This window comes from Mesoplodon bidens, assembly GCF_964165515.1.
Source record: "Mesoplodon bidens genome assembly, chromosome: 12".
Classification (NCBI taxonomy): domain Eukaryota; kingdom Metazoa; phylum Chordata; class Mammalia; order Artiodactyla; family Ziphiidae; genus Mesoplodon; species Mesoplodon bidens.
The window spans coordinates 44,273,368-44,299,213 of NC_138168.1; the positions used below are offsets into that span (position 1 = coordinate 44,273,368).

General features: G+C 40.1%; 1 protein-coding gene across 3 annotated transcripts in view; it reads right to left on the reverse strand.

Moving 5' to 3' along the window:
* Positions 1–7,572: 7,572 nt before the first annotated feature.
* PPIL6 (peptidylprolyl isomerase like 6) overlaps positions 7,573–25,846 on the reverse strand; it is a 35,116-nt gene continuing 16,842 nt past the window's right edge. For 2 of the 3 annotated variants that reach the window (XM_081250919.1, XM_081250921.1), the window contains 3 exons: positions 22,773–22,829; positions 11,406–11,541; positions 7,573–7,848 (listed from right to left, as the gene is read on the reverse strand). In XM_081250919.1, the coding sequence (XP_081107045.1) occupies positions 7,737–7,848; positions 11,406–11,541; positions 22,773–22,829 (305 nt within the window). In that variant the 3' untranslated portion in view covers positions 7,573–7,736. Of the gene's footprint in view, positions 7,849–11,405; positions 11,542–12,276; positions 12,423–22,772; positions 22,830–25,846 lie in introns of those variants that run through there. The other variant, XM_081250920.1, reaches the window with a different exon arrangement.

The window sequence follows — 25,846 nt, forward strand, 5'->3', positions numbered from 1 at the left end:
GGGAACAGAGGAATAGAGAGGAAACTGAGGGAAGATTTTCCCCAAAGAGACTGTACTGTCCAAGCAAAGAAACTGCCTAGAAACAGGAACCTCTTTTATTTGCCCTCAGGTTGCCACATAGGGCGCGGCTGGGCTTTTCTCGTTCCTGCAATAGAGAAGACTTCCCCCCTGCTTGGATGGAACAACCTACATGATGTGGCGACGGCGTCCTCGCGAAAGACCAGCTTGATCCCACGTGACCTCCGGGGCTGTACTTTCCAGACGTGAGACGCGCTGGGCGGAAGTTGTTTTCAGGCGTTTAGTTGAGAAAGAATTAAGTTTGTACTGTCCTCCCGCGTTCCCAACGTGCTTGCATAAGTATCCTTCGTAGGACCCGCGCTTTTTTCCTTGAAAGTCGATTTTGCTGGAATTCTGTAACCTTGTGCTGGGACACCCCAGGGAAATGGAGGCACCACGCGGTTAAGGAGTTTCTGCTTCGCCGCCCACGTAATGTGAGCGGCTGAAACACCGAAAGCGGTCTCCTGCCTTCCAGCCGGGAACGCACACTGTCTACCTCTGTCACGCCTTCCCACCCTGACTTATCTAAATCTCGTGGCGATTTCAGCCAGCGGTAGCAGCAGCCAGTCTGTGCCACCGCTGTAGTCGAAGAAGCAAAGACGCTATGGGTTGGAAATCCATCTGATCTGTTCCCACCCCCGCTTTACAGGTGAAGAAACCGAAACTTAGAAAAGTGACTTGACCGAAAGGCACAATTGCTTGGCGTCAGGGCCGGATTTCGAAATGCCTGTTAATATTCTATCACTGCTCAGGCTTTTATTAAGGGTGAGCGCCATCTGATGCCCAACTCAAAAATATTCGGAAGTGCAGCCATGCTTATATCAAATGGTAAAACTTAGGTTATAAAAGCTGTATTTAACGCTGTTTTCAGCTATTTGTATTTATCATCTAATTTTAATTACGTGCATTTAGTCTAATAAAATAACATCAGTTGCTTTTGAGATCTGCTTTTCTATGGAAACCCCCAAAAAGAAGACAGCATAAGCGCTCTATCATTTTTTACCTAAACTTGAAGGCTTTCCTAACTCTCAAATCGAATCAGTGGGATCCTTCTGTACCCTCATGACTATGAATATTTGTTCCATCAACTACACTAGTTGGAGATTTGCTTGGATGTAAACAAGAAACTCGGTTTTTGACTGATCCAACCTACGGCTAGAAGCGTGAGAGTACAGCCAAGTAAGTAAGTGAGGTCTCATTATCAGCCTTCAAACAAAGAAAGGTATTTCTTTTCTCAGGATACTTCTCACACGGTATTTGTTTAGCACATAACCATCTGACACCAGACCAAATGAAGGCACGAGTCAACTTTTTTTTTTTTAGTATTTATTTATTCATTTGGTTGCGCTGCGTCTTAGTGGTGGCTCGCGGGCTCCTTAGTTGTAGCATGCATACTCTTAGTTGTGGCACGCATGTGGGATCTAGCTCGCTGACCAGGGATTAAACCCCGGCCCCCTGCATTTGGGGCACAGAGTCTTAACCACTGCGCCACCAGGGAAGTCCCTCATTGTAGTTTTGATTTGCATTTCTCTAATAGCCATATTGAGCATCTTTTCATGTGCCTGTTGGCCATCTGTATGTCTTTTTTGGAGAAATGTCTTGTTTAGATCTGCCCATTTTTTGATACAGTTGTTTGGTTTTTTTGTTACTGAGTTCCATGAGCTGTTATATATTTTGGAAATGAAGCTCTTGTCGGTTGCATCCTTTGCAACTATTTTCTCCCAGTCCGCAGGTTGTTTTTTCGTTTTGTTTATGGCTTCCTTTGCTGTGCAAAAGCTTATACATTTGATTAGGTCCCATTTGCTTACTTTTGTCTTTATTTATTTTGTCTTGGGAGACTGACCTAAGAAAACGTTGCTACGATTTATGTCAGAAAATGTTTTGCCTGTGTTCTCTTCTAGGAGTTTTATGTTGTCATGTCATATTTAAGTTAAGCCATTTTCATTTTATTTTTGTGTATGATGTGCGGGAGTGTTCTAACTTCATTGATTTACATGCGTATAATACAGTTTTAACATGTATTAAACCTTGTGTAATATTTAAATAACTTTCAACAAAATTAGAGAAGGATTGTAATAAGTCAAATATTAACAGTGAGCTAAAACTGTATATTCATATTCTTACTGTTCACACTGTGATTAGGATTGGTGATAAAGTACTAGATGCTTTCCATTTTGACTGTGGTATTTCCTTGATAACTGTTCCAGGGTTTCATAGGGGAGCATTACACTTTAAAGCAGGTGTTCTCAACCTTGGCTTAAAATAGGAACCATCCAGACGTTTTGAAAAATACTGATGCCTGGGTACTGATTTAATTCATCTGGAATAAAGTCTGGGCTTCAGGAGTAGTAAAAACTCCCCAGGTGTTTCTTGTCTGCAGCTTAGGTTGCAAACCACTGCTTTACCCTTGCTTCTCAAAGCGTGGTTCATGAACCAATACCATTCATACCACTTGAAAACTTGTTAGAAATGCAGGTCAGGCCTCACGTCAGGCCTCCTGAATCACAATCTGCATTTTAACGAGATCCATATGTGCACCTATTAAAGTCTGAGAAGACTGCTTTACACTATAATCTGTGGAGAACTATTCTATTCTCCTAAGTGGCTGCAATTCTTAGTGGTGAATCCTCTACAAAATTACATGAAGCAAGACATGTTGTGAAGTTTTTGTTTCTTTATTTGGGTTTTTGCTTGTTTTACAAAGGTATGTAAGGTTATGGTACAAGCAACACAAAACTGCTGGATATGCAGGAGTCTTGGAGCCCAGCCTAGGTTCCCTTTAGGCTGGCACTTGAGACACATTTATTTTTATTTCTATACTGCTTTAAACCCTGGGCAGGCTAGAGCTTTTCCCATTATACCTCTTAGTCCTTTAGGAAACAGAACGAAGACTTGTTAATAACTCATTCCTTAGGAACAAGCCCCAAGTCCAAAGTAAACTACACCCAGGTAGCTTTCTGATATCCAGCATTACCCACTACTTCCCCCTGTGCCCAGGCATCCTTTGTGCTCCTCCCAATCCTGTCTTGGAGTGCTGCTTTTCAGCCGGAACACACCCTGATGGATGTTCTGCTTATTAGAATGTTCAACTGATTCTGTACTGAATGGTAAAGAGCACTGCCCGAGCAGCCCACGGGTCCCACGGGTCCCAGTCACTCTTCTGAAACCCCAGGCTGCCCTGTTGCCTCTCTAGAAGCGAAGGGCTCACTTCCAGCCCAGCCAAGAGCTCTAGGACCCTGCACCAGGCCTCTAGTTGCTGTCCCTTCTGATTGGTCAGTGTTTGCATACCTCCCTGCTGCTTTGATGAAATCAGAGTTTCTTGTCTCATCGTTTTTTCTCATTCTTTTCTGTTGTCACACTTTAGTGTTTAATAACGTTTATCTTTGTTCTGCATACCTGTATGCCACAAGTCTCTCATGTATCTATGACTTTAATATATCCCAGTGGTTCTTAATGTGTGGTCTCCAGGCCAGCAGATCATCATCACCTGGTACATGTTAAAAATGCAAATTCTCCAACCCACTCCAGATCCACTGAACCGGAAACTGGTGTGAGGCCCAGGAATCTGTGTTTTATAGGCTCAAGCATTTCTGATGCTCACTGAAGTAGAAGAACCTATGATTCACCACGTTTTCAAAGCCCCCTATCAAGTGTCAAACTTTGTAATTTGTGTTTTATGTGTTACTGCTGAGTTTGTTACATTTTGTGTGATGTATAAAATTTATTGAAGATATGGACCAACTAGATTTGCAAGTTTAAGTTGCGATTCCATTTTGGGAAGGGTAGTGGATGGTATAAGCAATATAGTAGTTTAAAAAATGAGTTTCCATGAGGGAAAGAGTATCACTAGGTTGATAGAGATTAATTTTAATTTTGAGGATATACCTTTGAATTAATTCAGTCAATTGGAAATTAGTATGTTAGTGAGAATAACTAACACTGAGCATAACAGGGACTTGCTGTTTCTTGAAATGATGATGATGTTCTTTCTATCAGTGGCAGTTTCTCTGTTTTTTGTGGGTTGGCATTCCAGATGGGAAGATAATTTTTATCAAATCTCTGCTATGTGTCAAGGATCATTAGTGGTGTCGTCACAAATTATCTCAATCCTCAAACCACTATGAGATAGATGTACCCCGATTTTACTAGTGAAATTGAAGCCCCAAAGTAGATAATAGTATTGTTATTGATTTTATAAATTTACTCAGGGAACCACTGAAGTTTTAGAGCCTGAAGGGAGCTAACAACTTCTTTACTCCTATTTGTTCTTTTTACCAATGAAGAAAATGCAAGGTTAAGTGATTTGGGCACCATTTTGCTAGCTAGCTGGGACTAAAACAAACACACCTGATTTTAAATATGTATAAAATGTAAATAGTATGGAATCCTGAGGTTGCCAGCCTATTCATTCATTAACAAATAGCCGGCATTGTTTGGAGTTGGGGAAAATATATTCTTTAGATAGAATTTAAAATATTTATCTCGGGCTTCCCTGGTGGCGCAGTGGTTGAGAGTCTGCCTGCCGATGCAGGGGACGCGGGTTCGTGCCCCGGTCCAGGAAGATCCCACATGCCGCGGAGCGGCTGGGCCCGTGAGCCATGGCCGCTGAGCCTGTGCGTCCGGAGCCTGTGCTCCGCAACGGGAGAGGCCACAAGCGTACCGCAAAAAAAAAAAAAAAATTTATCTCAAATCTCCCAAAATAAAAAAAATGAAAAGATACCACACTCTGCTTATTCACATGGCTTGGTGTAAGACAGAGCATATGTACTTGACTTTGCCATATCAGCATTTAGGGCTAGGTCACATAACTAACATTTTGTACAAAGCATCAGAATGCCTTTACTCTCATATTTGTAGACTTGGACAAATTTAGAATTCCTTCTGTTTAATCAAATCAGAATCTTTCATTTTGGTTAAATCAGTCTTATATTTGGAGTTAATTGGGATAAGCTTCTGAGCCCTTTGTAACAATCAGTTTCTCCAAACGATATAGTTAAACATAAATCATTCTAAGACAGTATGTTCTAAGACAGAAGTATCAGTGCATGTACCTTTAAATGATGGCAGTAAGAACCACTGCATATACAATCTGTGACTAAAATTTCTACACAGCCTAAAAGTGGGAAGTGAGAGCAAACAAAGTGACCATGAACTTGCCATCCTGTAGGCGGTTAGCAGAGTTCTACCTTTACATTGCAGCCAAACTGAAAAATAAGGGGGGCTGGCATCAGTTTCTTACACCCATGCAAATCTCCCAGTTCTTTCACAATATCAGATAAATGCTTAATGCCCTAATACGCAGGTTCATTGCCAGTAAGAATTGCTCTGCTGCTTGTTATTACATGACTGATGCCTGTAATGTTTTAACCAGGACCTTTGCAACGTGTCAGTTTCTTTCATCCCATGCTTCAGGAGTTGCTGAGAGCCTCTGTGGCAAGCCCAGCACCCCTTTGTTTGAGGTGTCGCCAGTGTGACTGGAGGAACCCCTCCAAAGGCCCAGGGAGTGGGTCTGGAGGCTTCATACAAACAGCTTGAATTCTCAGGTTGGCCAAAACTCCTAAGAGTAGAAGAAGAGGAGATACCTCCTCTTCAGTGTTTCCCAAATCTGGCTGTTAATCAGTCATTGAGGAGTTTTATAAAAATACAAGTTCCTAGACAACACCCTGAAGGTCATATACCAGGATTTTATTAATCATACGTGTATCGAGCACTTACAGCATAATTGGTCATATTCTAGATCCTGTCTACAAATTCCTGACCCCCTGAACCCTCACAGCAGCTCTGTGTGGTAGGTACTACTGTTTTGAGATGAGGCAATAGAGGCCCAGTGAAGTTCTTACCTGAGTGCATGCAGCAAGGGAAGGGCAGAGCCATGATTCAAACTCAGGCTGTCTGGCTCTAGAACACACATTCTTAACATTCTGCTGCCCCTGGGTCACTTGAGAACGTGACACAGGCAGTACGCTTCCTCCCCGTCCACCTCAGATCTTAGGATAGAACCATATGGCAATAGCAATGAAGCTGTTATTAGAAAGAGAGAGAGAGGGAGGGAGGGAGGGAGGGAGAGAGAGACAGGAAAAGAGAGAAAGAGAGGGCAGAGAGAGAGAGAGAGAGTGGGAAGGAGAGAGAAAGAAAGGAAGGAAGGAAGGGAGGAAGATAGAGGTGTATATAGATGCCCGATGGCAGGAGTTAGGGATGGTGGGGAGCAAGGGAGTAGGTTAACTATAAAGGGCTAGCCAGAGGGTGGCTTTTGTGGTGCTGAAAAAGTTCTGTCTTTATTGCGGTGCCAGTCACACAGATCTACAATATACAGGGTAAAATGACAACTCTGCCACTGTCAGTTGCCTGGTTTTGATGTTATATTGTAGTGTAAGATGGGACCCCTGGGGAAACGGTGATCTGTACACAGGACTGCTCTGTTCTATTTTTGCAATTACTTGTGAAACTATAATCATTTCAAAATTTAAAATGTTTTTAAATCCTTTGCCTCCCTTTGGCAAGCCCCAAGTCAATTAGGGGGCTGTCTCCTTAAGATCAGCTCAAAGAGAGATTGTGCTTGGAAGACCTTCACTTAAGGGCAAGAGAAGTGCAGTGGGTCTGGGCAGAGCAGCAGTTCGACAGCAGTGGTGGCGGCAGCTGAGCGCAGTCACCACTAACAGAGGCAAGCACCTCACTGACTGCAAAAAGGGGGCTGAAACATGTTGCTTATGTCTTGCAGTGATTCCCAAGTGACCAGTGCCCAGGTGGCTTAAATAAGAACCTCTGGGGAGAGAGCTAAGCGAATGCGCAGAATCCCTGTCCCACATCTAGAGACTCTGCAGGTCAAGGACAGGGTCCAATAGTCTTTGTCGAAGAACTTCCCTAGGTGACGTGGGTTTGAGAATCTCAGCTTAAGGAGCAGCTGATAAAGCTGGATCCCAGTAACATCTCAGGAGTCCACCACCACAGGGACTATAACCCAAGCCCTTGGTTTTCATATAGTTGGTATAGCTCAGAGACAAGCATTCTATTCATAAAACCATCTAAAGTGTATATCCTTTTCTGAATGTTACGTATAAACAACAAAATATTACAATGAATTTTTTCCCGTTGCCTCTCTTCTGTTTGGTTATTTACCAATTTTCTTATGGCAGAAATATAATTACAGACACCAACATAATTCTGTTACAGGTACAAATGTTTTAGGATTCAAAGGTCATTAGGTACTGCTGCTAAATTAAGAATGGTTTTGGCTACAAGTAACAATAATTGACCAACAAACAGGGATCTATTTGTCTCAGACAGCAAGAAATCTAGACATAGGGAGTTGCTGGTATTGGTCCTGCAGCTCAAGAACTGGGGCCGACACCTCTGTTGTTCTCTTGGCCTTTCCTTCATGGCTCCAGCCTCTCTGCATTCAAGACTGGACAGAGGGGAAGGGGCAGGACCACTGGCATTCTGCTGTCTCGCTGGCCAGGACAGTATCCCATGGCTACTCCTAGCTGCAAAGGAGGCTGGGAAATTGTGTATTTTGCTTTAGGCAAGAAAGGAAAATGGGGAGGGATTGGGTGTTGGGAGAGCTAACCTACAGCGTCCACCACAGCTTTCAAATCAAATTTTAACAAACACTGTTTAATTAAATCTAGAAACAGCTGATCAGATGTACAATAATAAATTGTCAGAAAATACTGATACGAGGGTTAGGCATAAAACTCTCCACTGTCAATAATCACACATTGTTGTTTTGGTCTTTCATTCTCTGTTGGAACCAATTCTAGTCGATGAAGAACATCTGTTCCTTCAATGAGTTGCCTATATAGGAGAAAAAAATGGAAAATTCAGTCAGTCATAAATTTTCACATTTAGCTTACATTCCTAAATTGAGTCCTATGTAGCTTAGCTAAGGCTGTTTCCTACAAATTAAATTAACATCAGTCATAAATACCTTAAGTAGCTCTAGATAAGTCCATTTTGCCAGGCTCCTCCACACCTGCTCCGGGACCCATCCAGTCTGTTACCCTCACTGCCATCAGAGCGATCTTTTAAAAATGCTAATGTGGTCTCACCTCCCCCACTTAAAACACTTCAATAATTTCCCATCATCCTTCTGATAAAGACCAAAGGTCTCTCCCATGGCCGGCCTCCCCACTCCCCTCGAGGGTGCCTTGCAGCAAGCTCCCTTGCTCTGTCGGCTCCAGCCAGACTGGCTCTCAGCACTTCAGACACCGCCCCATGTGCCTTTCCTGCCACAGCTGTCTCCTTTGCTCTTGCCTCCCTCTGTCCCCTGGCCTGGTCACCTCCTGGCCTTCCTTCAGATCTTAGCCATCACTGCCTTGGGGGATGTTTCCCAGACACAGCCCCCCTCCCCACCCCGCTTATGTCAAGTTCCCCCTCTCCCTTATAGGAGTGATCAGGGATAAAATTGACATTTATTTCTATGCTTCTTGGATTAATTTCTGATTCTCCCCTGAGGGCAGAGATCATGCTTTTGCTTAGTGCACAGTGCCTGGCACAGAGTGGGCACCTCATTGCCATCCACTGAATACATGAATAATAGACAGCCCAGAGCCATGCTAGTTTTGGGTCTCTGTACGTGTTTGCTGGCCACAAGCCAGAACTCCCCGAGTGGAACTAGACTTCTGATGGTTCCCTCAACTAAAAAAAAGCAGCAGAGGCCAGAGAGATAGCTCTAAACATAGGACTGTGCCCTCTGCCAGTGTTTGGGTTGAAGCAGTGGTTAAGGGGAAGGTGCAATTTCCATTTCATGATCCTTTATGGGGACAGTGTCAGTGCTGACACTGACCATCTCTAGTCATTTCTTTTCTGGGGGGCTCTATTTTTGCCATTCCAATTAGAAAACATGACACAGAGCAGGACACAAGATACGTTCTGAGGATGAAGAGCAGGGAATAAATGGACAGATTCACCTCTGTCCAAAGAGGCTGTGAAGCCTATTCTCCATATTGGTTTCACAAATACTGAATGAGCACCTACCGTGTGCACCTTTCCACTGTGACAGGTGTTAGGGCACAAAGTAAGTGAGACTCAGTTCCTATTTCAAGTTGTTCACAGTGTGCCAAAGAGGACAAAGAGGCAGTTTGATTTTGGTAGTTAGGGCGGGTATTTCTGACCTAAGCCTTATACAGGAGGGAGTTTGGCAGACTGAAGGAAGGCAGAACGTAACAAGACAAGCAAAGGCCCAGAGGCTGTTCTGGGAGGGATGGTACTCTGGTCTGGCTGCAGCTCAGCTGCCATGTTCAAAGCTTCCAAATCTGCATCTCTAGCCCTTGCCCAGCTTGAATACCTACTCCTGGGATTCAGGAGTTGCCACCTGCCTGTCATACAGGTATCTTCACTTGAAACATAACTTGTCCATCTTGAATTCATGGTCTTCTCTCCCATATCCTCCTCCTTGTATTCTCTACTGTGGTGAGAATACAGCAAGTGAAGCATTCTAATAAGGATGCTAACCATGTCTGGGCTTCTGGAAGCTCAGATAAACCTGCGGGTGCTCTGTGATGATAGGGAAGAGAAAGCATCTTCCACTAGAGGCAGCTCTACAGCAGGGAAGGAGGGTATCCCTGAAGGAGTTAGTTATATTTTGTCAGATTATCTAGTGCCTATTATGGTATTACTTTTCTGCTTCTCCCCCAGCGTTCTGTCAGGTCTTCTTTAAATATTTCCGCCCAGACTCAGCTGTTACTTGGAGGCTTAAGGGAAAAAAATTGAGATTATACTTAGGCTAGAGCAATAAAAGCAGTGCAGCGCCTCCCTGAGGCCAGTGTGTTGGTGATAACGAATTAGTGCGAGAGATTCCCCTAAAGATGAATCACGTGGAAAAAGGCAATCACCAAAAGGAGACCAAGCACTGCTCCTCTCCACTACCATCTGTAGGATCTGCATTGGCTTTTACTAAGGAGTTGGAGGGTACTTATTGCCTTGCCCTCTCTCCTGTATTCCCAGTGCACCCTTTACAGGGCTTGCATGTTCATGTCTCACTGTCTTACAGTTGTTGTGTTTTCGAACACACTATATAGGCTCCCCGAAGGGCGGAAGTTGTGCCGTATCACTCTTGCCCCAGGACTGAGCACCGGGACTAGCACTTGTTAGGTGCCTGATAAAATGCTGGTTGAATGAATGGGTCAGAAGGCCAGCAGCAGTGAAGGCTGAAAAAAGGTGCGGGGCCAGAGGGTGGAGGACCTGGAATGCCGCTCTGAACTCTAGGCTCTACGCATCTGGGGGTGGAGGTGGTGAAGGAGTCACTAAATTTTTTAAAGTAGTCATGTTTGCATTTGAGAAAGGTACCTTTTGGAAGGATATAAAGGATCACCTAAGCATATGGTTGAGGGCAAGATAATACCAGCAAGATGACAGGAAGATATTTAAAAGATTTAAGAAATTGTAAGAATTATTTGGATTTAAAACATAATTGAAGAATGCATTTTCAAAATCAGAATATAGTTTATTAAGACCAGGGAAAATGGAGAAAAATGCATTATTTTAGCTTATGTAGCTGTTAAAATATCTCTTTCAAGAAATCTCCTTTGGATGAAAATATACTTTCTGCTTTTTCAACCTGGAAATATCACCTGCATTACACTGAAGGAATAATTGTGCTTAAATTTTTTTTTAATTGTGCTTAAAATTAACATTGGCCTGGAATTTTTTCTGAGGATGAAGAGTCAGTAATTATCCCTGTGGAGTAGCTGGAATAATCTAATATTCAGAAAAGTTCTGACACCTTATACATCATTTCAGGAAAGACAAAGTAAGCTTCAATTTATATTCATTTCAGTAATCAAACAAATATGAAACACGGGAGTGATGAAAAGTATAGTCACCATATTAGGTCCACATGCCTATAAGCATCTTGCTAATAATATTCTAGTAATTATTACCTGAGATATTTCCATATTTTAAATTGCTCAGTAAAAAAAAAAAGTTACTTGTAGCTTGGACGATTTTCTCTCTCTCTTCACAATGTTCATGGACAATTACATAAATGGCTTCACCTCACTTCTGCATCTAAATGTATATACATTATTAAGAACTATGGTGTTATTCATAGTTAAAAGAATTGACAATATCCTTGAGGCTGAAGATCCATAAAAGGATGGATGATGGATGGATGGATGGATGCTCAGGACATTATAATGGCTGTGCCTAAATGGTTTCCATGTTTATTATAGATAGCAAGCTTCTTATGAAATACTTATTTCTGAACATGTTTGTCTACAGTATTTGTATTACTTTTGCTTTTAAATTCTATTTTTAGTTACCCATAGACTATGTACAATACTTACCACATCTTTTTGAACCACATTTTTACATATATGAATACTATATAGACGAACTTACAATGCACATACCCAAAAGCCACATATTTTCTATCTAGATAGGGAGTTGCTTGTAGTGTGATGTAGAATTGTGACCCATTGCTGTGACGGCCTTTGTTGACCATTCCAAGAACTCCCCTTTTATTATGAGGAATTGAGAAGTTTTCATCTAGAAAAGACAATATGCAATAGGTCACTAAAATATTTCTATTTTCTTGATTGATAGTAATACATAAAGTACAAACAATGCTTGGTAACAAGGGTTCTCAATCATATTTAGCAATATATTCCAAATTATAAATATTCTATTTGTTTTATTTTACTTTCACTCAACTGGGCTGTTAAAAAAGAGAAGCTGGAAAGTCTTAGACCTATTTGAGCACTTACCTTTAGTTTATCATTAATATAGCTAAAAACAAGTGTGCTAAGAAAATAGATAATGTAAAAGGAAGAACTTGAAATTAATAATATAAAAGGAAGCACATACCTTTTTTTAGGAATAAAAGTCAGCAAACATTCTTGTATTGTTTTGGCAGTAATATTTTATTCAAACTATCAATGTGAAATTAAAAATGGCTCCTTGGAGAAACCTTTCACAGACAGACCCTTCCCCTCACAGCATCTTCTGCAGACCTCTATTATAGTCTTTAAAACACTTTATGTAATTGTTTACAGGCTGTTTCATGTTTGTGAAGGCAGGGGCTTTATCTCATCATCGCTTTACCCCCAGGGCCCCCTAGCACATTACTTGGCACATGTGTGGCCTTAAATATTGATGATGAAAATAAGTTAATTTATGCTTATTTTTAGTAATCTTTAAACAAATTTTAATCTCAAACCTTATATGGGTTGACCAAGATTTTGTGGAAAGTGATTTTTTTAGTGTAAGACTAATAAGTAAAAAGAATTATATGGTGATTATCGGGCCACCATTTTCAGGAAGAACCATTTCCAGCATGAAATAAGATTTGCCTCCAAACTCAAAAACACAGAAGGAAGTAATAGAAGAGAAATTCAGTAAAAGTTTTCATTCAATAACTTTATCAAATTCTGGGAATAATTGAGAGATATGAATATTAACTGTCAAGATTTTCTTAAACTGCAATTGCTGACTATTCTCATTTTAAGTTTCAAAGCTAAGACAACAAAGCAATTAAGCCATATCTATGGTGGTTACTTTTAGCTTGTTAAACTGAACACTGAATAAAGGACCTCTGAAATTTATGAAATGAAAATAAAGTATTTTTTTGCAAATGTATCTTTATAATTACATTGATACTCCATATTCATTTCAGTGGAATAGAGAATAGCCCATTAATTTCACAGAAAATCACATGGCATAGAAATCTGCCCAAGCAGAGATTCAGAGAGTTTTAACAAAATGGTATTTGTCATTGCTCTTAGATATTATGATCAATTTTTCTTAAATTCTGAAAGTAATTGGAAAGAAAATTTATAGAGTTGTAACATTTTTACCAAAGATTCTGTGATTATGGGAGAACTTTGAAAGCATTAAGCGTGTAACTTTGTTTGAAATAGAAATTAGAATTCACCTGCTGAAGAAAATCAGTTTCTGAATTTATTTAATATAAAACTCATTCTGATGTTTATAATGAAAGCAACTACTACTTTCTCAAGTTTGGGGAAACTGCCTGTATTCTCTCTGGTAAGGGAATAAGCAGACAATATGGGACATTTCTATATAATTTTCTGAAGACAATAATGTCAAGTAGAAATTGGACTTGAATCCTGCAACATCAATTTTTTAAACCTACTGCCCTAATTTTACCAGCATACTTAAATAATAATAGCTATTCACTAATTACTTATTGTTATATAAAAGTAAATTGCGGGCTTCCCTGGTGGCGCAGTGGTTGAGAGTCCGCCTGCCGATTCAGGGGACGCGGGTTCGTGCCCCGATCCGGGAGGATCCCACGTGCCGCAGAGCGGCTGGGCCCGTGAGCCATGGCTGCTGAGCCTGGGCGTCCGGAGCCTGTGCTCCGCAACGGGAGAGGCCACAACAGTGAGAGGCCCACGTACCGCAAAAAAAAAAAAAAAAAAAAAGTAAATTGCGTGTGCTACCTAGCATTTTTAAACTGCTGCTTTAATGAAATATTTTATTTTTTATATTTTTAATTGAAGTATAGTTAACTTACAGTATTATATTAGTTTCAGGTGTACAGCATAGTGATTCAGTATTTTTACAGATTATAGTCCATTAAAAGTTATTAGAAGATAATGGCTATAATTCTCTGTGCTATATAAGATATCCTTGTTGTTTTTCTGTTTTATACATAGGGGTATGTATCTCTTCATCTAATATCCCTACCTTGCCCTTCCCCCCTTCCCTCTCCCCTCTGGTAACCACTAGTTTGTTTTCTGTATCTGTGAGTCTGTCTCTGTTTTGTTATATACATTCATTTGTATTATTTTTTAGATTCTACATATAAGTGATAACATACAATATTTATCTTTCTTTGACTTATTTCACTAAGCATAATATTCTCTCAGTCCATTCACATTGCTACAAATGGCAGTATTTCATTCTTCTTTATGGCCGAGTAATATCCCATTGTATATATATATATACCACATCTTCTTTACCCATTTATCTGTTGATGGACACTTAGGGTGCTTCCATAGCTTGGCTACTGTAAGTAGTGCTGCTTTGAACATTGGGGTGCATGTATCTTTTCAAATTAGTGTTCTTGTGTTTTCTGGATATATACCCAGGAGTGGAATTGCTGGATCATATTGTAGTTCTACTTTTAGTTTTTTGAGGAACCTCCATACTGTTTTCCATAGTGGCTACACCAACTGCATTCCCACCAGTAGTGTACAAGGTTCTTTTTCTCCACATCCTCTCCAACATTTGATATTTGTAGACTTTTTGATATGGCCATTCTGACTGGTGTGAAGTGATACCCTCAGTGTAGTTTTGATTTGCATTTCTCTAATAATTAGTGATGTTGAGCATCTTTTCACCTGCCTGTTGGCCATCTGTATGTCTTCTTTGGAAAAGTGTCTATTCCAGGTCTTCTACCCATTTGATAGGGTTGTTTTCTTTTCTTTTCTTTTCTTTGATATGGAGTTGTATGAGCTGTTTACATGTTTTGGAGATATTAACCCCATCGGTCATATCATTTGCAAATATTTTATCCCATTCAGTAGGTTGTCTCTTTGTTTTGCAGATGTCTTCCTTAGCTGTGCAAAAGCTTTTAAGTTTAATTAGGCTATTTGTTTATTTTTGCTTTAATTTCTTTTGCCTTAAGAAACAAAGATGCAAAGCAATCTACAGATTTATTGCACTCCTTACCAAAATACCCATGACATTTTTCACAGAACTAGAACAAATAATCCTAAAATTCATATGGAACCACAAAATACCCCAAATTGCCAAAGCAACCTTGGAAAAAAAAGAACAAAGCTGGAGGTACCACCCTCCCAGACTTCAAAATATACTACAAAACTACAGTAATCAGAACAGCATGGCACTGGCACAAAAACAGACACATAGATCAATGGATCAGAATAAAGAGCCCAGAAATAAATCCATGCACCAATGGTCAATTAATCTATGCCAAAGGAGGCAAGAATATACAATGGAGAGGAGACAGTCTCTTCAATAAGCTGGGAAAATTGGACAGCTACATGTAAAACAATGAGATTAGAACATGCCCTCACACTATACAAAAATAAACTCAAAATGGATTAAAGACCTAAATGTAAAACCTGAAACCATAAAACTTCTAGATGAGAACATAGGCAGAACACTCTTTGACATTGAAATATTTATTTTAAAACATGTTGATTGTGTACATGACATTAGGAATAAATAGCCAAGTGTTTATCAGTACTTGAATTGATAGATTATTCGGGTATATTCATAATATTAAACAGTAGTGAAAATAAGAGAATTCCAGCTATAGACGACATGGATGAATCTCATAGGCAGTGATGAATGAAAGAAATAAGACACAAAGAATGCCTGCCATATGAGTCCATTTATATAAAGTCCAAAAATAGTCAATAACTCTGTTATTTAGGGATCCATACACAAGTGTTTAACAAGAAAAGCAAGGAAAAAGTCAGGTTAGTGGTTACCTCTAATAGGGAGATGGAGTTATTATTGAGAATGGACAAATGGGGTGCTTCTGGCATGCTGGCAGTTTTTCTTTCTTGACAAAGATGGTAATATGGGGGGGTTGCTTTATAATTTTTTTAAAAGTTTTTTTTAAATATATTTAAAAAATATTTTTATTTATGTATTTACTTGGCTGCGCCTGGTCTCAGTTGCAGCATGTGAACTCTTAGTTGCAGCATGTGGGATCTAGTTCCCTGACCAGGGATCGAACCCAGGCCCCCTGCATTGGGAGTGTGGAGTCTTAGCCACTGGACCACCAGGGAAGTCCCTATAATTATTTTTAAATTGTACATATGCAGTTTCTCTATATAAGATAAATCTCACAATTTAAAAAAATGAATAGCCCTTAAATGGCTACCCAGACCACATTATCTTCAGTTCTTATTTCTACTAAAAAATACTTTTGCATAACTTAGTTGCGTTATTGAATATTGACAGTGCATCAGGCTGTCTGCTTTTTATTAACGTTCACTTTTCATTTAAAGACAAGGAGGGACTTCCTGGTGGCACAGTGGTTAAGAATCCACCTGCCAATTCAGGGGACACCATTTCAAGCCCTGGCCTAGAAAGATCCCACATGCCGCAGAGCAGCTAAGCCCATGGGCCACAACTACTGAGCCCGGACTCTGGAGCCTGTGAGCCACAGCTACTGAAGCCCATGCTCCTAGAGCCTGTGTTCCGCAACAAGGGAAGCCACCGCAATAAGAAGCCCATGCACCACAACAAAGAATAGCCCCCGCTCGCTACAGCTAGAGAAAGCCCATGCAACAAAGACCCAACACAGCCAAAAATAAATAAATAATTAAATTCATTAAAAAAAATAAAGGAGATCTAGGAATTAGACAAATGGATTTTAAGTGCTGTATCTGTGAATTAGGGCACATGCAAATGTTAAGAAACTTCTACTTAATGTAACAAGGATAATACTGTATTTAAAAAATATATTCCCTTTTTTCTTCTTCTTTTCATATAATTAACGTTTTCTCTAGTCAGCTTAAGCCATGAAGTCACCAATCCTTTGAGAGTGGGAAGGATTAGGGATATTATAAAAGGAATACAAGGTGGCGGAGGCGGGGAAAGGGTTGATATTCAGCTTCTAACTTCAAAACAGGATTTGGGAAGAGAAAAAAAGTTGTGATTCAAAATAAAGCAGGGCTTCCCTGATGGCGCAGTGGTTAAGAATCTGCCTGCCAATGCAGGGGACACGGGTTTGAGCCCTGGCCCGGGAAGATCCCACATGCTGTTGAGCAACTAAGCCCGTGCACCACAACTACTGAGCCTGCGCTCAAGAGCCCGTGAGCCACAACTACTGAGCCCGTGTACCACAACGACAGAAGCCCACGTGCCTAGAGCCTGTGCTGAACAACAAGGGAAGCCACTGCAATGAGAAGCCCGTGCACCACAAGGAAGAGTAGCCCCTGCTCGCCGCGACTAGAGAAAGCCCGTGCACAGCAATGAAGACCCAGCGCAGCCAAAAATAAATAAATAAATTAATTAAAAAATAAATAAATAAAGCAAAACAGACTTTCCTCAAGTTAAAAAAAAAGGTTAAACAATTTGCAAAACAATCAACTAATTGAATTATATATATATTTCATTCTTTTAAATTCACTGTGTTAAGCTTAATAAAAGTGATTTTTGTGGTTGTGATTGTTTTTAACAAGCCCTGGGTTTTAATTCTGCATCTCATGGAAATACAGTCCAATGAGAGAATGTGGAGGCAGGTCTGGCTGTCAACAACGTATTAACATTCCATGTGGAGGTGGGGGTGGTGAGTATAAATGGAGGAGGGAAACCCATGCTTTAGCTGTACTGAGTACTGGCCCTGTGCTCTTTCAGCCACTCATTTCTCCTTCTGGAGCATCTCTCCTTTTCACTTGATTGTGTGAAGTGAAACACAGACAAACTGAGGAATCAGAGCTTCCCTAAACCCACCGGGCTCCCTGGGCACCAGAGGAGCCAGGCATCCAGCTGGAGACTGAATCCCCATAGTATCTAAGGATGGGAGCAAAGGGGAATGGATGGAGGCACAGGGATGTCCAAAGGGGCAAGTGAAGAAATGAGCCAAGAAATCAGTCTCCTACTGGACAGAAGACCCAAGTTCTGCCCAGAATTGCACCTCCAAGCAGAAAGAGTTTCGGTGATCTGATAATGGCCATGGGGTGGAGAGGTATGGTAGACTCTCATCAGGGATTAAGGATGCCGGGAAAGCTGCCCAAACGTCCTTTCCTTGTCTGCAACGTCTTATTTTCAGACCCAGCTCAGAGCTGCTCTAGGTGCCGCCCCCAGCTCTCCCAGGCAGCTATTCTTTTCTTTTTCATACAGCACTGGGTTCTTACTCTGTAATGGCGATGGGCACCGTGCCTGTACTTTATCTGTTTAAATGTCTGTGCAAAAACACAAATCCTGGAGTGTGGAAACTTGGTCACATCATCTTTGTTTTCTAAGGTCCTAGTACCATGTCAGCACCTAACTAAGAGTTTAAAGTTCTATGAATAAATAAATGAGTGGTGTCACTTGAATGATTTCATTTGATAAAGCTGTCTCCACATGAATTTAGAAGGAAAACTAGCTTTTATTCTTCCCTTTTCCTTTGGCCACTGATTATTATTTTTAAAACCTTTTCATTGTATTAAAATATAGACACTGGGGCTTCCCTGGTGGCGCAGTGGTTGGGGGTCCGCCTGCCGAGGCTGGGGACGCGGGTTCATGCCCCGGTCCGGGGGGATCCCAGCGGGGCGGCTGGGCCCCTGAGCCATGGCCGCTGGGCCTGCGCGTCCGGAGCCTGTGCTCCGCAACGGGAGAGGCTGCAACAGTGAGCGGCCCGCGTACCACAAAAAAAAAAAAAAAAAAAGTATATCTATATATATATAGAGAGAGAGAGACACACACACACACAAAAAGCCATGGAACACTATAGTTAGAATTACTGTTAAAGTTATTATAAGGCAAATACCCTTTTAACCACCATTCAGACCAAGAAAAAGAACTTTGCCAGCCTTCCCTCCACAGGTTCTACCTCTATCCCTTTCTTTTTTTACACGTTATCTGTTAATGAACCTAAGCTATTTCACCTCTAGAATTTCTCCCAGGCCAGAGTTTGCCAATTGCACACACGGTGCAGTTCAACAGGTTTCTCTGTTCCCTGTCCTGTGGGTTCTGTGCTAATACTTGTGTTGAAGATGCAGATTGTTTCACCTTGATGGATATATTAGGGAGGGAATGACTTGAGCATGATGAATCTCACCCCTGCTTTAATGCACTTCCCTCCAGGAGAACCACCAGGCGAATGAATGTAGGAAACTGCCTCTGCTGAACTGAGCTAGCTACCCAGGAACACACACACCTCAGACGTGACCAGCCACGTCCGTCACCACGTATGAGCTGCGTCCACCCACATCTGGAGTTCCAGCTTCCCTCTGGCTGCAGAGAAGGCTCCTTCCGCCACCTCAGGATCACTCACAAGCTGCAGCTCTTCCCCTGCCGCCTCCACAGATGTCAAGGAGTTTTCAGGGTAAAGTGCCTTATTTATTATTGGTACTGATGTACTTCTTGACCACATAATATATATAAAACTGTGTTACTGTTTTTATTAGGTTATTATTTATTAATGTGTCACCGAGGAAGTTTTTTTTACCTCAGTTTTGCCATAAGTCCTGTGGTTTTCATTTCATGATTTTACATAGCACAGAGATTTTTAAGAACACGTTGTAGCAGAACTGATTGCATTTCTCGCAAATTGGAAGCTAGGTCCAACAGCTTCATCAGACGCTTGTTCTATCCCTTTGGTAGTGTGTCCTCTCAACAGAAGGCTCATACTGTCTATCTCTGTTTTTGTGAAGTTAGCAGATGCTGATGCAGCAAATGCCTACATCCATTATTTCCCTGGAGGCAGCAAAATGGTGACATTCTAATTTTATTTTTCCTTTTCATTATTAATTGGAATACTTTTATAACAAGATGTTTTCCCTTATCTACAGTTTGGTATAGTTCCTATAGGAAAGGCAAGATAAATGCTTGATTCTTTACCTATATTTATCAGTTTTCAAGATAATGAATTCATTTCTTATCATTCCCCCAGAGGTGAGCAAGTAGGTTTCATTTTATAATATCATTATGAACTCATGGATTTAAAATATTTGTTGGGTTTCAATCAACTGTAATTACTATTCAAATTATTTCATCTTTGGCCAGTGAGAGACTCTTCAAATTGGCTCCTGAGCCCTTTGCCGTGACCCCAGTAAATCTTCAATAGCGCTCCTGGCTATCTGATGCCATGATAGCGTGACTGAGGTTCCAGGCTCATTTCAAAACTTCCTGTCTCAGAACTGGAATCTGCCATTTGTCCCAGAAGCCCTGGTTTCTTTAATCAAGAAATGACATTTCAGGGGCTTCCCTGGTGGTGCAGTGGTTGAGAGTCCGCCTGCTGATGCAGGGGACATGGGTTCGTGCCCTGGTCCGGGAGGATCCCACATGCCGTGGAGTGGCTGGGCCCGTGAGCCATGGCCGCTGTGCGCATCTGGAGCCTGGGCTCCACAATGGGAGAGGCCACAACAGTGAGAGGCCCGCAAAAAAAAAAAAAAAAAAAAAGACATTTCAAAACAATAATCTAAATTCCAGGAGTGTATGTCATTACTCAGCTGGTCATTGTTTGCAGATGAATTCCATGGGCAGAACTATAGATACAGGTATAGATTAGATATAGATATAGATACAGATATGATACTTCCTGAGTTTAAAGTGATATTTCCAATTCAAATTCAGGACTATGGAATATTTTACTTATTAACCTCTATCGTATTTCATCTGTATCTCCTTTCTTCCACATTGAAGATTCCAGTTCTCAAGGACACAGGAAATGATGAAATTAGAAATTCCCGTAATTACTTACTTGTTTTTTCCTACATTATATATATAACAATCTCAAAATAATATTAATAATACCATCACCAGTAAAATTTACTGAAAATAGTTTAAAATTTTGCATATATTCTCCCCGTTTCTCTCATTTAAAATAAATTGTTAGACTAAGCATATAGTCATTGTATACCATACTCTCACCCTTTTAATCCTCATTAAATTTTAGTTTTATAAATAACTATATGATTAATGCTCACCACCAGTTCTTCTTTCAGGGTCCCTCTTGCAATTTGGCTGAATGAAACTCATGCTACAGTCACTGATTCCTCAGGAAGGACTCATGACAACACTATTCCCTAAAGTTTTACATTTTGATAACTCTGTGTGCCCTTTATAATTCAAATTCAGTTTGACTGGATATAAAGTCCCCAGTTCACTTTTCATTTCCTTGAGCATCCTAAATATATTACTGTATTTTCTTCTGGAATAAGAGTATGATGATAATGTATTTTTCTTTCCCTTATAAATCACTTGCTGTGAATCACTACCTGCCCAAAGAATTTTTTGCTTTTTCTTTAATATCTAATAATGTTAGTAAAATATGTCTGGTGTTGGTTGTTCTGGTTCAGTATTGTCTGGTAGCTGTGTGTTCTTTCAGTAAGTAGTTTCAAGTTTTTAAACAAATATTTTTACTTGAGGTATAAACATGCAGTAAAATGCATATATCTTAGATGTTCACTTTGATGCATTTTGACAGTTGGGTATAGTTGTGTAATCACCACCCAAAACAAAATATAGAATATCAAATCCTTTTTTATTTCAGGAAAGTTTTCTTTAATTATAATTCTTAGTGTTTGTTCCATTCCCTTGCATTGATTTAATTTCTTAGGAATACTTATCATCTGTATGCTGGATCTTCTCTATCTTTAGTACTTATCACTTTCTTGTAAATCCTTTTTATCTTTCTTCATCTCTTTTTGGTTTAAAAAAAGTTTCCTTCTTCTACCTTCTACTTCTCTTATTTTTTTATTTTTTGGCTATGCCCCACAGCATGTAGGACCTTAGTTCCTCAACCGAGGATTGAACCCATGCCCCCTGCATTGGAAGGGGAGAGTCTTAACCACTGGACTGCCTATTTGGTCTTGTGTTCCTTCTAATTTGTTCATTTCTGAAATTTTCTTTTATTGTTAATTCTTTTCTTTAGTTCTGTAACCTCATGTCTAAAGCTTCCTCATTTTGATTTATGAGTTCTTTCCTGTCTTATATCATTGTCTTCATGTCTTTTTAGCTCCTTTTGAAATTGTTACAGTTTTGCTCTGTTCTGTGAGCCTTCTTTCTAGGGTACTTTCATTATCTGTAGCAATGTTACTGTGCTCCTTTTTTTTTTTTTTCCTTAAATAATCATGAAAATTTCTGCTGCTTTTTAATGCGACTTTAGTTTTATGTACAATTAGTATTCTTCAATGTTTAGAAGTAGGTGTGGCTTTAGAAGGAAGATAGTTTTCCTAACTTCACAAAGTTCTCTCTTATGCTGTTTTCATGTGTTGTTCAGCTGTGTGGCAACTTGCTTTCTGAGATTTCCTGACTCTGTTGCCTTTCCCTCTTTATCACTGTTGTCCCGATACCTGCATAATTTTTATTCCATTCCCAGCAGTTCTTCCTCATTGAGGGCCTGTCCTGGAAGAGAGGCCTTTCAGATCGGTTTTGGGAGTTCACAGAGGTTAGACTGCTCCAGCCTCCTCAAGCCTTATAAGGGGCTCCATGCACTCACCTGCTATTGCCTATTGTGGAGTTCTATATTCTCAGCTCTGTCAGATGCCCTGCTTTCTCTCACATACATGCTGATAACATGCAGATTTTGTGGCTGTTGGTAGTTTGTCCTTACCTGTTTATATTTGGAATTCATGTAGATACCTTGTCACCTAGTTTTGTTGTGTTATCCATGGGTCTTTAGTTTTCCTATCTAATTTTTTTTGTCTGTATTTATGTTGGGATTTCAAAAAATTAAGGAACTATGCCACCACCACTATCATCTTCCCAGAATCCCCAACAGCAGTCTTAGTAGGATGATTATCAAGGTACCAATTCTAAGTGTGAGCATGGCAAAGTACAAGCCTTAAAAATATAAATTCCCTTCTACACCTACAGTCCTAATTCTAGAAACTTATCCTAAAGAAATAACATAATTAGACAAGTGAAAAATTTTATGTACAAAGCTGTTCTGAACTGGACTGGGATGCCTTCCCACCTACCCTATTTTAAACTCCCACTTTTAGTATGTGTACTTGTAGTATATTACCCCATACACTATCTAATTTGGGGTTGTGAAATCATCCAATCCTGTTAAATTTGAATAATCAATTAAAATGTGACTGACAAAATTTAAAGATACATACCTTCAAATGTTGGTCCATAAATTGACTCTCCACCATCTCCTTTTCCAGCAACTATATCTGAGAAACAGCAATAAATAAACATTAACATTCTGAGACTAAAAAAGAGAATACAGTAATGGCAGGGAAAGAATGCTTTAAATTATGATTCCACTTATAACAATAACTAGAGTAAGTTACCTAATTGTTTAATATCTATACCATGAAAATATTTCTATAATGATTTCACTTGTATTTTGTAAGTACTTTTCCATTTATGATCCCATTTTTCCCCTCATAACTCTGAAATAGGTTAAATTTAATGCAAAACCTTGGAAATGATGAAGTATTAAATTATAATTGTGGTCACGATTTAAAGAGTGTGTGTTCATATAAATTCTGCTTATTTCACAAGTTATTCCATGATACATCTTGCTTTTCAGAAAAATGGAAAGATTAAGCTGAGAGGATGAAATAGAAACAGTAAGGTCTTTTTAACACAGGAATAAAAATAGATACTCTAAAAAGAATTAATGTTCAAATTTTTATTCCTTGCCCTATGGTGATAACTCATTTATCTGGTATTTTAGAAAAGAAGTTCCTTTGTAATATAATGAGGTTTTTTAGAAATGGTATTTATAAGACTTGTTTCACATTATATGCATTATATGCATATTTTGGCTTAGGCAATGATCCTACTATAAAAATCCTCCATGCACAAGTTATTTTATCAATTCACAGCTACCAGGGAAGCAAAGCTAGCTTTAATGAAACTAGAGGTCTCTGAGGTCTGTGTTTTCCCCATCACCCCCTTTACTTCCTTCAGCTCTGTAGACCACCCTCCTTGAATAGTGCGCAATAAATAACTGTTGAAGGACTGTGCCATTTAAACTCAATATGTGTACTTTATCTATAATAAAAGAGTCTGTGCTATCTTAAAGAAATCTGATGCAAGCATGGGGAGAGAATTTATGCAGGACAGGGGCATATAGCATTTAAATTATACTATTCATAAAGCTGGTTCAGAAGTTAACTGATAAACCTTAAGTCTCCAACTACTCTGCCTGATACTTCTGCCCCCCCCCACTCACCCCCCAGCCTATGGCTATTCTCAGGAGCCTGCTGCAGTAGCCCCAGGCTAAATCCAGGTGTGCGGAACTTGAAAGTCCTCTAGCACCAGTTCCTTCAGCTCAGGCAAATCTGCCCAGGTGATTCCCTTCCCCTGCTAACTTATGTAAACACCAGTGACACTCCCTTGCCCTCTGTCTCCAACACCTGCCATTACTCTTGCCCTTTGCTTTAGATCTCCCAGGTGAATATTTTATATTGACACCATTTCAATCAGTATTTAATATTTTTTGTGTCCATAACCCACCCCCTTGAATTCAGCTTTGGATATCTAATATTATTTCTATACTTCTGACAACAAATTCAGCAATGCAGAATAGTGGTTAAAAGTAAACTTCAAAGTCAGATGATTTTGATTTCAATCTTGATGTTGGTTACGTTTTCCAAAACTGTTTCCTCATCTATATAGACAGGGATAATGAGAAGTGCCTCCCAAGTAGTTCTGAGGGTTAAAGGCAGTCATGTAGCACATGGTGTGGTGCGTGGCAGAGTGTCATGCTCCTTCATTAGTGGCCATTATTATTGTGCAGCATCACACACTTATGGAATGTATCCTCTCATTATCATCTTTACCATCATTCTGATGACCATGATGATGATAAAATGTATTAAACTATATCTCAAGAGATCCTTCTAAAGGCAGTAGGCGTATGGGAGCCACAAAGAGGCTTAATAACTGCCAAAGTGGCTTAATAACTTGGTATCTTCATTAACTTCATACTTCAGAAATGAACAGAATGTATATTTCCTGTTTATCTGTTCATTCGTTCATTCATTCTTTTAACAAATTCTTAAAAAGCATCTACTATATGCCAGGCACTGTTCTCCAACCTGAGGATATAACATTGAACAAAATAGATAAAAATCTCTGCCCACGTGGAACTTATATTCTAGTGAAAAGAAACAGACAATAAATCAGTTAACAAAGAAATATTAATAGTATGTCCAGTGGTGAAAAGTGCTAGGAAGAAAAATAAAGCTGAGTAAGGGGATAAGAGAGTAGCAGAGAAGGGGGTGAGGAGAGGTATATGAAGAGGAAGGTGGCAGCTTTTGAATAGGGTGGTCATGTATTCCCTGCTGAGATAAACTCTTAGCAAAAATCAGAAACAGATCAGGCATACATGGAGGAATAGCTGGGTGTAGATATCTCACAGGCAAAAGAAACAACAAAAGACCTCAGGGCACACATATGCTTGATGTGCTAAGGAACAGCAAGGAGCCGAATGTGTGGAGCAGAGTGAGCAAGAGGGAGAGGTCAGAAGATGAGATAGGGTTGGGGAGAGAAGGAAGGCTGTGTAGGGCCTGTTGGTCCCAAAGGGCGAGCAATAGTGCCTGGAAGCATCCTAAGGCACAACACCAAACCACACTTAGCTCCTGTACTCCGAAATTCTACTCACAGCCCTGTGGGAATCTGACATCTGAAGGAAGAGAATACTTAAAAAGCTTGGCACTTTCAATATTCCATGTCATTGAATCCTCACCACAACCTGTGATATTATAATTATGATTAAGAAACTTATTCAGAGACGACAAGTGCCTTATCCAGCGTGGTACAACTTGTATGTATCAGTTTGGATTTGAATTTAGTAACCAGAATTTCTTTTCCAAATTGTCCTTAAACATCACTGCCTTGTGATCTGAAACCACGACCTGAGACCTATACACTTACTATTTGGAAATTTTACTTCAAATAAATAGACAAGTAACATGGCCTACTTTCCCCAAATTTTGCTCTGGGACTCACAGCGGTGAGGGGAGGTCTAGCCAAAAGCAAAACAAAGAAGAACACAGCATCCGAAAGCCCAACACATCACAGTCAACACTGAACTAAGTATCGGAAGACACTGATATGGGCCCTCTCTTTTTTTTATTATTTTTTTAAATTGATTTTTTTTTTTTGACTGCGTTGGGTCTTTGTTGCTGCTTCGGGCTTTCTCTAGTTGCTTCGGGCTCTCTAGCTGCTTCAGGCT